The 13,709-nt window shown below is 37.4% G+C and overlaps 1 protein-coding gene across 8 annotated transcripts in view; it reads left to right on the top strand.

The window, feature by feature from the left end:
- Positions 1 to 13,709, top strand: part of FOCAD (focadhesin) — a 314,089-nt gene that overhangs the window by 189,084 nt on the left and 111,296 nt on the right. For all 8 annotated transcript variants that reach the window (XR_004350331.1, XM_032634650.1, XM_032634653.1 and 5 more), the window contains 3 exons: positions 2,626 to 2,760; positions 6,250 to 6,300; positions 7,547 to 7,630. Coding sequence is in view for 7 of the 8 variants with exons in the window: in XM_032634650.1 (XP_032490541.1) it covers positions 2,626 to 2,760; positions 6,250 to 6,300; positions 7,547 to 7,630 (270 nt within the window). In the remaining variant the exon portion in view is untranslated. The remainder of the gene's footprint in view (positions 1 to 2,625; positions 2,761 to 6,249; positions 6,301 to 7,546; positions 7,631 to 13,709) is intronic.

Raw genomic sequence — 13,709 nt, forward strand, 5'->3', positions numbered from 1 at the left:
ACAGGGCGAGCCCTTTTTGTACTCCCATAATTGGTGGCCAGAGATCTTTTTTGTTGACGTGCAAAGTGCATCAGAACATGTATGAGACCATACTTCCTCCTGGTATTTTGATTTACGGAAATGTTTGAATGACAAAGCTGTTGTTAGCAGACCTTTCATCTGAGTTACAGTCCTTTTTCCGTCGTGCCTGCAGGATATTTCTTTCTAGATGTCTTTCCATCCGCTCCAGTTAAACATATCCATCCCCCATCTCCTGCAAAGGTGCTCCTTCTTCAGGTTTCCCCTCCACTTAATTGTGTTGCTTTGTATTCACCCAGGTCTCTAGGCCCAAATCATCTCACTTCATTCTCCAAGTCCTTTTAATTCTTTTATTCTCTATCTCAGATTTACCATTCCTCAGGCTCCAGTACCATCAGTAGTTGATAACTACTGATAATCTGATATAGTTATTACTGTGCTAGGTGAGCAGGGTGGGGGGGGTGAGAACTGTAAGATGTGGTCATTGTCTTTGCAGAACTTAATATCTAGTTGAGAAGACAATTTATATTTACAAAAATAGTGAACAATACCAGGCAGTATGGAATTAAATGTTAAGTTGGGTAGTACAGAGTTTTAGGTGCTAGAAGTTAGAGGAAAGGAAGGGATAAAATGAAGGCCTGAATTGTAAGAGAAAAGTTAATTTTAGAATTGAGATTTGAACTGTCTTGAAACAACGTAGGTTGGAATTAGATAGGAATTTAAAGTGAGGAGAAAGCGTGGATAATTAGAGAGTATATTGAGCATACAAATTTTGGGAAACTTTTGAGGTTCTTTATGTTAGGGACTACTGACAAATAGGAATTAGAGAGGTTCACGACTGCTTTGAGTTTGGCTATAAGACTACCAGAAGAATCTTTCAAAAATAGTATTTGAATTTTGTTTATTCCCCAACTCAGAAATCTCTGGAGGCTTCCTTTTCCTTTTGATTCTGATCCAGACTGCTTTGGTATTCTAGGTACTCTTTGATCCATCAGTCTTGCTTCACCAGGACTCGTGCTTTTTATGTCTACAGCTTGCTTTATTTGTGTTTGACTTATGCTTTCCATTTCCTTGTGGGATGTCTGCCTGATTTCTTTCCATTCCTTCTCCAAGTCCCATCTCTAGACTTTTTGCCTCCTGATACTGTAATGACTCCCACCCACTGAAATAGCTTTCCTCCCTGGGTTCCTCCTGAAACTGTTTTCTGTTGAAAATAGTTCAAAATCTAATCATGCACCTTTTGTTTCCCAATGATTTAGAATTACAGACATTTCTCTTCCTTTTTGATACGGTGGTAAATTCTTTGAAGGGTTAGATTATGTTTTGTATTTTATTGTTCCTCTTAGTGCTGTATACTACTCTGGGTATATACTCGATGTTGAATTGATAGCTTTTAAAGAATTCGTTTCTTTTTTATTTCAAATACTGATGATTTGTAATATTAGAGCTACTTTGTATAAATGTACCTACTGTCATGCCTGACAGTACTGCCCTTAGTGAATGCTAGTGGAATCCAAATTTGTAGTGGATCTCAAGTCAAAGAACATTTTTCTGCTGTTTCATGGAAGGTGGAAAATAAGAGCAAAAGCACTGAATCCAAGTTTTCTGAGATACTCTTCCTGCTGTCTTCTTTGAGTCTCTCCTTAATCTGTGTCTTTAAGTATATATTATTCATTTATCTTTGACATCTTTTCACTTGTCAACTCATGTAGTGTTTCCTAAATAATTTATGTTTGTAGATGAAGATAAATTGTGTGTGTTAATTGAAGCTTAAGGGAAAGATTGTAGTGGTTTAGAAAGATTAATCCTTGTTAAACTCTATCTGATTGATCTGTGTTGCCACTCTTCCTGCCTGAGTTTTAAAATTTTAATCAAATATCTGTAAGTGAAGAAATCATCCATTGTAGCTGGAATTGAACTTAAGAAGATATTTGAATATCCTTAAAAACAGATCTTGAAATGGCTTAAGAATACTTGGTTTAAGGGAATTGGGTCAAGCTAACAATAACATTTTTGTTAGTTTTATTTTAGCATTTAACAGCCTCTTAAAAATCTGAAATGACTTTTTAAACAAAGTTTTAAGTTATTATTTTAAATAATAAAATTATTCACCTACCTCATTTAGAAGTTTGTAAGATGATTTGAGAGTGTTTGATTTATGTATGCTAACATCCCAATTTTCTGAGTGGTGATACAGTTTTCAGCAAGACTAGAAAACTATGAGAACTGTGAATACCTGGATTTAGAAATGTTCTAGCATTATCTCACCCTTCTTGGTTTCAGAGAATGGCTATTCAACAATGTTTGTAGCTAACCTGGAGTGAATTTTGTGTGTATTTGTGCGTGAGGGAGAGCGACAAAGCTTTGCTTCTTTGGTTAACCAAAATAAAGTAAAAAAGCAGTAGTGTGAGGCAGGCTGGATCTTCTTCAACAGCAGTTTATATTAGTTTAAATAATTTCTTTTGAGGGGTGATGATTTATCAGATCTTAACTGCTAGGAGTGTTCTTGTTCTTAAGTTTCCTTATAATGAAAGACAGTACTCTTTACTAACGGCGTCATATGAGCTGGGATTTTGTTAGGCATTGACTTTTGTATTTACTTCACAGGTGGTTTGTATTCGCTCCACTTGGAATGCTCTCTCCCCAAAGCTGAGTTGTGACATGAGACCTCTCATTTTGAAGACCCTCAGTGAACTGTTTTCTCTGGTTCCTTCCTTAACAGTCAATACAACTGAATATGAGGTATGCATTCAGAGCTCAATAAATTGTCTGTTTCTACATTGGGAAGACATGTGCTTTATCATAACTTTTGGGAAAAAATATTCGTATCTTTTGTTTGCCAAAAATCATTTAGCACTTTTTGTTCTGTGAACATGTTAATATCTTTATGGACTCCTAGGAGTAGGAGGATATCCACCCTTATCAGTCCTCTGTCTTTGAGATTTATTTACATGAAGGATGCCAAGTTTTTATTATGAAAGTATAGTCAAGATTTTTTAAAGCCCATATGTTAAAATAGTGTTTCTTAAAATAATAGAATTCACGAGGCCAACAGTTTAAATGCATTTTGTTGGTGTTTTAAATTCTAAAAAGTGTTACAAAGGCTTTAGTAAGGCAGGGCAGACTTCTGAGTAGTATAGACATAGTGTCATTTGTGGGTTTTTTCTAGCTTAGGCGTAGAGATTTGATTTTTTACGTGTTAGTTTATTAGTTTACATTTTCTATATATAGCTTTGCTTTTCATGTATACTCTTCAATGAAGACGATTGTAAAATCAACCTGTCCTAGGAGAGGAAAATAATTTTATGAACTAGGCAATGTTTGTCATTGTAATGAATTGAAACACTTGGTGGAAGATGTTTTGCTGTAAGATTCACGTACTTCTGTTTAACATTTTCTCTGTTATCTCTTCTTTGAATGAAATGAGAGGGTGGCAGATTCATTTATATCTCCACTTTTGTAGCCATATCCCCTTTCAAGCTCACCTTTTTATTGACTTTCCCTTCAAAGAGCCTCAATTGATTTCCACTTGAAGTCTTGGTGAACCTTTAGTTTGATTTAGTGCTTCACAGACTTTGATAAACTGGCCCTCTGTAAGATTCCAAGAATAGTCCCTTACTTGTTTTAGATCACATGAGAAGACAGAATTGTAGGATAATACTTCTAATCATTCTAAACGCTACACAGTGAAAAGAATCAAATTTGTCCTTACCAAGGACACAATACCTAGCATGGTACATAATGTATATTCAGAACCTAGTTGTTGAATGCATGAATGAACCAATACAGGATATTGTGAGTTTATTCTCACATTTGGGCTTTTCTTTTGGGGTATTAAAAAAAGAATCAGTTCGAGACTCCTAGAGTATATAGTTCACCAACAGTCTTTTTTATGGCCACTGTTCATGGGTACATACCCTAAGTTGTCAGAAAATCTGCCAGGCTACTGATAAGGAGCCCATACTAAAACACAAAATAAGGGCTTTGTATGCAGTGATACGTATATTTATTTTCTGTCTTCAAGGGCTGAACTCATATACCTTTGTATTGCTTGTACTTTCAGTTTTTCTTACATTGAATTTATGAAGTGGCTTGTGTGTTTTTTTATGTTTGCTTACATTGGGTAAGCTGTCTTTTGGATGATTTTTTTTTTTCCTTCAAATTTTACATTCCTTTTCAGTGACATTTTATTTTGGTTTATCTTCATGCTTTTAATAACATTAGGATTCCTCTTATTCAGATAGATGGCTTGGGGACCATTTCATCCATCAGTTTCCTCCTAGTAGGGAGATTTCTTCAGTGATCAGAGCCCACCTGGCAGCAGAAGTAAAGAAACGTAGGGAAGACCCCTCTCCCGTCTGTCGCTCTGTCTCTCCCTTCCTCCCCGCCTCCCCCACTTTCTCCCTCCCTCCCTTCCTTTCTCCCTCCCTCTGCCTGTCTCTTCCTGTGTGTGTTTAAATAATTTTCTATTAAGTGCTTACAGTTTGTTTGTATGTAAGACCGAGTTGAATATAGTTTTCCCAAAACATTTCTTAGGTCATTGCTATCCCTAGTCACCTCAAATGCCTTGTGTTTACCAAAAGTGAAGTCCAGTTTCTTTATATGGAGCCAATAAGGTCTCTTAGAATTGGCCTCATTCTGCTTTTCCACCTCCTGCACTCCAGGAAAACCAAACCATTGTAGATTCCTTCTCCGCTTCCAAATTTTTCCATTGCTTTTCCTTTGTTCATGTTGTTCTCTCTGTCTAGTATTACTTTCTTTTTCACCTCTAATTTTAAAGTCTATTTTAGGAAATAAAGAATTGGTTTAAGTTATCTCATCCTTTGAGAATTTTTCTTCAACAGGAGTCTATTGCTCCCAAAGTTCTTTATCTATACTGTCTTAAGAACATTTATTTCTATTTTATACTACAGGTATATGTATACATATATTTTCTCCATTAACATATAAGCTTGTTGAAAATAGAGTCCATGTTTCAATTTGTATATTTTCTGAATTGCTTTGCAAGTGCTTGATCATTCATTCATTGACTCAGAATATATTTGTTAGAAATGTGCTAGGCCTTAGAGATACTAATAAACAATAATAGACACTATTTTAAGTAGTTATTATATTCCCCAGTGCTCTTCCAGTTACTTTATATCAATTAGTTCTAATATCTGATAGGAAGTTATTATTTTTCATTTTATAACAAAAGAATCTGAGGTTTTAAGAGGTCTATCAATTCATTAAACAAATATTTATTGAGTATCTGCTACATGCAAGACAAGTAACCGAACCAACACTGTAGTTTCTAAGTGAAAGCTGTTTTCTAAACCCAGGACTTTCTAGCTCCAAGGCTATATTTTTCCATTATACCATGTTGTCAGTCCCTGCCTTCTGAAAGCTCAAAAGTTGGTAAAGGATATAGACATAAGCAATAATAATTATAATAACATTTGATGAGCACAGTTACTCAAAGGGCTACGAGAGTGTGGTGGTGGAAGTGACAAGCATTCTTAGGAGAAATCTAAGGAAACCTTACTTAGTCGGTGCTATTAGACTAGAATCATGAAGAATTAATAAAATGTTGCTTTTCATTGACGTTTTTAAGAGAATATGCAAACACAAGGAGGTATAGAAGAACCTCATACGATTTAGCAGGGCAAGAAGTTAGATGTGGCTGAAATTAAGAAGACATTGAGTGTTGGAAGATAAATGGCTTTTTATGCTCAATTATTTATTAAGTATTTGTCATTTGAGGAACTGGGCTTTATATTCTTTATGTACTGGCCTTTGAAATGAGAAAGACAGCCACCGCTTTAAGGAGTGTACAAGCTAGTAGTGAGTTGACCACATATACAGATAATCACATTAGATGCTAAATTGTGCCATGTGCCATATGACCGCCTAGAGAAGGGAGAGCTCTCTTCTGGGTAGGGGGTTAGGAATAGAGGCATGAAAAAGGAGAGTGACATTTGTACTAAGACTTGAGAGATCAGTAAGAAATGGTTAGGTTTCTAAATTCAATAATCTTAAAATCTCACCTTGTTTAACATATCCATATGTTTAGATGATGAGTCTGTTTCTGAGTATTTTCATTTTATGAATGATGGATAAGTACAGATTAAGTCAGTTACTAGTGGTATAATTTTTAAAGTGATTTAATTTCCACATTTGCTACTTTAGATTGTTTGCTCTCAATTTTATCTTTGTCTTAAAATTTTATTCTGTTGTTTGTTGATTTTTCAGAATTTTAAAGTTCAAGTCCTCAGCTTCCTCTGGAACCACACTCAAAACAAGGTACTGTCACAAGGGCGTCAGTGAAACAGAACCAAACTGGGGAAAGAACTGTGAAATAAGACTCTTAGGATAAAAATATAACTCCCTTGAAATGATGCCTTCTTGCTTTTAAAAGAATTGTGACTATTAATAAATTTAGGTTTTAAAAGTTATTCTTAATTTATGCCAGTTAATACATTTTCACCATAAAATGCACTTGTTACTTTGTGACACTGACAGATATGAAGAAGGACTGTTGCCATTGCCTCTCCTTTTAAAGGTCCTTCCTCTTTCCTGCTTTGCCCCTCCCCCACCGATAAGCACATCAAACAAAAAGTCCACTCCATTTTTTGTTTGTTTTTGGTTTTTAAAAAATTTTTATTGGAGTATAGCTGATTTACAATGTTGTGTTAGTTTCAGGTGTACAGCAAAGTGAATCAGTTATACATATACATATATCCACTCTTTTTTAGATTCTTTTCCCATATAGGCCCTTACGGAGTACTGAGTAGAGTTCCCTGTGCTGTACAGTAGGTCCTTATTAGTTATCTATTTTATATACAGTAGCATGTATACTCTCCATTTTTCAAATGTCATTTCCAATCAAGGAGTATAGAGCAGAGGGTGTTGGTGATGTTCCACCTGGTTCATGAGCGAAAAAGCTTAGATTCCAGAAGACCAGCTCTCCCAGGGAGTAGCCAGAGACTCAGAGTCCACTTCCAGGCCTATCAAACTCTATACCGTCGTACTCCTTCCGCTAAACCATACCACCTCATGGGGACTTGAGCAATTAGGAGTTATTTTATGTTTAATGTCCCAGCTAGGATAGAAATGTGGTTTTTCTGATGCCTCTGTCCAGTGCTGTTTTCTCTCTATTTTTATTTTATTTTATTTATTTTTTTTTTCTTTGCCGGTACGCGGGCCTCTCACTGTTGTGGCCTCTCCCGTTGTGGAGCACAGGCTCCGGACGCGCAGGCTCAGTGGCCATGGCTCACGGGCCCAGCCGCTCCACAGCATGTGGGATCTTCCTGGACCGGGGCGTGAACCCGTGTCCCCTGCATCGGCAGGCGGACTCTCAACCACTGCGCCACCAGGGAAGCCCTCTCTCTATTTTTAATTGGGACGTACTAAGCAAGGCTTGAATACCATTTCCAAAGCACTGACTATAGAACTTTGAGGTTGGTCAGGGAAGATTTTCTTTCTGCCTCCAGAGTTGATGTTTAATATATGTTGTTTCTTTTGTTTATCTTACTTTTACTCTATCTAGGACCCAGTTGTAGCAAATGCTGCATATAAATCTCTGTCACACTTCAGTGCCAGAGAGCACACCATTCTTCATCTGCCTGAAAAGGTAGGTTTATCTGCTTTCTTACCGGTACCTCTTTACTGCTACGTTTTATAACTTTACTTATATCCCCTGCTTAGGGAATTCTTACCTGTAACTCTAGATGTGTTGTCCATAAAAGATAAGAATTTATATTTATAATTTGTTTAATCTGTAGTAGACTATAGAGGTCTTAGACTTCACAGATAATGAACTGAAGCAGATGGAAGGTGAAAATGAAATCTCTATAAGGTGACTGCATTGCCCTGTGCCCAGGGCAAGGTCTATGTCACTATAGGAACCACCTTACCCAGTTAGTGCGCCGTCTTGAACTTCACATCCAAGCACGGCCTGCTCAGAGTAAGGTTTTCTACCACCTGAGCAGCCAGAGATCTTTATTTGTGATACAGAACTGAAGTGCCGTCGTAAAAAAATCTGCTATTTATTTGTTTACTTTGAAATGATATATAGGTTAGTCCCAGAGAACTGGATGAAGAAAGTATCACTCTCTTTTAAGGGTTAACACACTGTGAGATATTATCTTAGTTTTTAGACTAGACTAAAAACATACAACCTTTTCTACTACCTACCTAGTATAACCAGCTTTAAATTATCAGGTTATATTAAGGAATTAAGTGTAGGATTTCTTTCTTTTTAAAAAATATTTACTTATTTATTTATTTATTTAATGGCTGCATTGAGTCTTTATTGCTGTGCACAGGCTTTCTCTAGTTGTGGCGAGCGCGGGCTACTCTTCGTTACAGTGCACGGGGCTTCTCATCGTGGCGGTTTCTCTTGTGGCGGAGCACAGGCTCTAGGCACGAGGGCTCAGTAGTTGTGGCTCGCGGGCTATAGAGTGCAGGCTCAGTAGTTGTGGCGCATGGCCTTAGTTGCTCCACAGCACATGGGATCTTCCTGCACCAGGGCTCGAACCCGTGTCCTCTGCATTGGCAGGCAGATACTTAACCACTGCACCACCAGGGAAGTCCCTAAGTGTATGATTTCACATTTAGTGTTACTGCTAATTCAAAGGCATACAAATGGTTATTTAATGCCTTTAGAGTGTAAGGAAGACGTTGTTTTAGAAGAAGTTATGCGTAACATTACCCAGAATCTGTCCTTGAGGTGAAGTGGCAAGTTTTATTGTGAATTTCTTGGGATCCTCAGGCATTAAAATGAGTTGACTTTTTCTTCTGGGTTGAGCTTATGCAGAGACTAGATGCCAGTAGTAACCAGGCAAACTTCTGTTCATTGAATTGAATTGGAGGGACTGAAGATAGGCTCTTGTAAAACCAAATCCTAAGTGAGGCAGGATTTCCCGTGTCACTGAGAACTCGAAGACAGATCGGCCAGCTTGTTGTGCAGTTATCACAAACAGGAAGCCTTAACAAAAGATGTCCTATGACTCGTAAAATTTAAAAAGATGGGATTTCAGACTACACCATGGTGACTAGCAATACCCATAGCTTTTGAAAAAAAGAGAGAGAAAGGTAAAGAAAAAGGAAAAAATTACATGTAAATTTGGTATGTAAACTCCTACCAATAGATTACCTACACTATCTGGAAAGATATACTTTTTCTTATTTTATATATATACATACATATATATTTTTTGGCTGCACTGGGTCTTAGTTGAGGCACGTGGGATCTTCACTGCCACGTGCGGGATCTTTGTAGCAGCACATGGGTTCTTAGTTGTGACATGCATGCAGGATCTAGTTCCCTGACCAGGGATCGAACCCTGACCCCCTGCACTGGGAGTGCAGAGTCTTAACCACTGGACCACCAGGGAAGTCCCTATATTATTTTAAATAAGCAATTGGTAATTTAGATCACAACATAATGATTACCTTTATTTTTAGCTATTATTACTGAAACATTCCAGCTGGAATGATAGCTTTTATTAAATAACTCCCATATACTCTTGACTGTTTAGTCTCTACCTCTTTAAATAATGTTATATTTCTATTTTATCCTACTTGAGGGTTATGTTTAGTTTCTGGTTGTGTTTGTTAGAGTTATTACTCAGCTAAGTGCTGTACGCAGTCAAATATTAGATACTTTCTTAATCTAACTCTTCTATATCCTCTGATCCCTAAACAACCATAAATAGCTCTTTATACCTTCCAACATAAAGGGTAGTGATGTACTATATATGCTTGGGTTTTCACCAGCAGAGCGTGAAGAGCTGTAAAAGAAATCTCTAAGACTGATCTTAGCCATGCTTTTCAACCTTTTTTCTGCCCTAACCCCCTTCTAGGATGTGATTCCCTCTCATATGTAACAGAGGTTCACTACCGTGGATATTCTTAACTGAGATTAAGATGAGAGGACATATGGTTTAAAAGAGTCCACCCCACTTCAACCCCCAGTTTCTGATATAGAGGACCTTCCTCCGCATGGAGAATCATTACTTCCAAGACCACACCATGCATTGTTCTTCTTCTTTTTATTAATTACTGATTTTCAGTTTGGCTGTTTGAATATCTAAGAACTAAAAGTCCAGAAAATGGTCAGTATGTTCATATTCCAAACAAGTCCCTGAAGCCTAAGGGTGCAACCCCAGATCCCACCTCTGTTTTGTAGATAGTGGCAGTGATGTGAAACTGTGGCTCACTTTCTACAAAAGCATACTTTCAACTGTTTCAAAAGTCTCTGCCAGGTAAGGACTTCTCTAGTGTAAAATCTAAGATTCCTCCTTGTTGTCAGAGTTTACTCACTCTGCACCAAGGGCAGTTTGGTTTACTCACAAAACTGAAGGCTACTTGTATACCTTTCCAGTGAAAGGTGTATAGGTTCTCTTTTTCTACTTGTGGAAACTTGTGAAATAATCTTTTAACAGAACATACAGTGAATTTCAAGTAGAAATTTTTTTTGAAAAAGAGAATTTTTTTAAAAGATACTATCCACATGGTTACTTTTGTGGATTATAATTCAACTACTTTTGTAAGTACACCTTTAAATTTATCAAAGAAAGATTTCTTGTTCATTGCTGCATCAACTTAAACTGTGAAACTTGTTGAAAGAAAGCTAACAGGCTGGTAAAACAGAAGGCATTAAAGGAGTGACAGACATCAGAAGGAATATTTAGGGTTAAACGAAACAGTACCACCTAAGGTAAGATGGAAAATATCAATGGAGAGTAGAGCTGAATGAGATATCATGTGAGCCAGGGATTTGAATAGCAGATTCATTAACTCATCTTTCTTGTCACTGGTTTGTTATTAGGAAGTTTTGTGGGATCGTTGATGATAGACACTTAACACTTGCATTGGTTTAGTGATTATTTATTGGACGTATACTAAGTGCTAGGCTGTCTTATGAGCTGGGAATGTTGAATGAAACCATGTGTGAGGTGAACGTGATAACCACTACACTACGGAAATAAGGCCGGTGAATGAATCCATGTGTTTGTTGGTTTGTAAAAATATTATTGTTAATCACTTGAAACATGCAAGTCTAAAGTTGGTCAAAAAATTTCGGGGGGGGCTTCTTTGAGGACCTGTTGATTTCAGTGTTAAAAAATAGACATGAATGATTTTTCCCTTTTAGTTTGTATTTCTTTGTCTTTTTAGCTATTTATCCTTCTCCTTTGCCTTCTTTAGTGCCCCCTGACACCCCCAAAATGAAACAAAACAGAAAAACAAACCAAAAAAAACTATAAAGAATGGTTTTTCTGGTAAAACAGTCAGTAATTGATAAACATTTAGGTTGACTCTTCTCTCTGACTTGGGTTCTTTAAAAAATGCTTGGCTGCTTAAAAATTAAACTTTTTATTATAGAGCTCTTAAGATAGTGTTGTTGATTTCTGGAGTTAATTTGAGAAGGGAGTAATGTAAAAGAACTTATTATGCACCCTGGGTTGGTATTAATGTGGTGTAACCTGTTCCGCTTTGATTTAAGTGAATGTTATTGATTTCATCAGAAGCTGTTTCTCTTCTTAAATGAATTTATGCAGATACTTAACGAGTTCCAAATAAATCCTCTGTTTATGCACAAACTCCTGGATTTTCTTAGGTTGCACACACAGAAACGTGGTTGAAAGGTTATCTGGCTCAGAAAATGTAGTAAGTAAGGCATTTTGTAGGATAAGCTTTCCAATATTCAACTTAAAGCAGATTTTAAAAGTAATTTATCATTTTATATTTGGCTCTCCCTTTAAGTTTCTTCAACAAAGCTTAGCTATAATTGGAAGCGTGTAGTTGGTGTGCGTATGTGCATGTGTGTGTACTCTAAATAGACAGTTTTTTCCTGGATGTTTGAGTAGCTAATGTAATATAGTTAGCAACATTTTATAATTTTAACAAGTATTTTTTCATATGACTTCCCTTGATTTTCCTTAGTTGTACTCATGTTGATCTTATTCACTTGTTGCATACAAACAAAGGGAAAAGACTGGGACTAGCATAGGGAAGCTGGAACAAATACTTCTTTAAGAGATGAACAGAGGAGTAGGGAAATGCCATGAAACCAAAGTCTAACAATAAGTGCTACTTAGTTCAGGAGAATCAGCTCACCTTTGAAGAAACAAAATTGAAGGTGTAATCATACCATTATAAGTAGGCAGAGTATATCATCTATACTTAAATTACAGTACATTGGGGCTTCCCTGGCAGCGCAGTGGTTAAAAATCTGCCTGCCCACGCAGGGACATGGGTTCTAGCCCTGGTCCTGGAAGATCCCATATGCCGTGGAGCAACTTAAGCCCCTGCGCCACAACTACTGAGCCTGCGCTCTAGAGCCCGTGAGCCACAACTACTGAAGCCCACGTGCCTAGAGCCCGTGCTCTGCAGCAAGAGAAACCATGGCAATGAGAAGTCCACGCACTACAACGAAGAGTAGCCCCCGCTCACTGCAACTAGAGAAAGCCCATGAGCAGCAACGAAGACCCAACGCAGCCAAAAATAAATAAATAAAATAAAATAAAGTAAATTACAGTACATCTCTAATGTCTTTGTTAACATATATGTGTATGTAAGATGCAGACATATGTTGTTTATCGCACAGCAGATAAATTAATATAGGGGTGCAGTTATGTGAATGCAAAATTAGACAACTTAAGATGGATGAACGGATCTTTCTTTTTAAAATCCCCAATCTAGTAGGTCTTCTTTAGTGGCTGTCGGAAATATTGATGGCCTGCGTGCTGTGACTCATTGAGCAGTTAAACTGGATAGGCTAAAATGTGTGCAAAAAAGATCAGATTCCTTTTATACTACATAATTCTGGAATTGGGAGCATTGGTCACTTGGCCTAGTTCATCCACCAGCTGAGGTCCCTCTGAAGGTGGTGGCAGCTTCTGCCTCTATTTCCTATGCTTCCGCTTGTGCTGCTGCCTCTTCTGCTGCCCCTCCTCCAACCCACACTCTCCCTTCCCCTTTCCTCTCTTTCCTATCGCCTCCCTTCCTCCCTTCCTCCTTCCTTTCTTTTAAAATAACTTTACTGAGATATAATCCGCATTCCATACAATTCACCCATTTAGAGCATGCAATTCAAGTGGTTTTAGTGTATTCAGAGAACTGTGCAACTAATCACAGAGCTGCCACAATCTAATTTTAGATCATCTTATTAGCAATCAATCCCCATTACCCCTTTCTTTCCCCCCAGCACTAAGCAACCTTTAATCTACTTTCTGTCTCTGTAAATTTACCTGTCCTGAACCTTTCCTATAATGAAATCATATAGCATGTGTTCTTTTGTGACTGGCTTCCTTCACTTAGCATAATGTTTCCAAAGTTCATTCACGTGGAACACATATCTGCACTTCATACCTTTTTATGATTGAATAATAGTCCATCGTGTAGGTGTGCCGTATTTTGTTTATATGCTCATGGACATTTGAGTCGCTTCCATTTTTGCTGTTACAACTAATGTATTCACATTCGTCTGCAAGTTTTGTGTGATCATTTGTTTTCACTTCTCTTGGTCATATACCTGGGAGTGGAATTGCTGGGCCATACAGTAACTCTGCATTTCGCTTTTTGAGAAACTGCCAAACCGTTTTCCAAAGGGGCTGCACCGTTTTACCTTCCCACGAACAGTGTGTGAGTGTTCTGATTTCTCCACATCCTCACCATCCCTGCGAGTTTTCATATTAGCTTAAGTG

This window comes from Phocoena sinus, chromosome 6, assembly GCF_008692025.1.
Source record: "Phocoena sinus isolate mPhoSin1 chromosome 6, mPhoSin1.pri, whole genome shotgun sequence".
In the NCBI taxonomy this organism is placed as follows: domain Eukaryota; kingdom Metazoa; phylum Chordata; class Mammalia; order Artiodactyla; family Phocoenidae; genus Phocoena; species Phocoena sinus.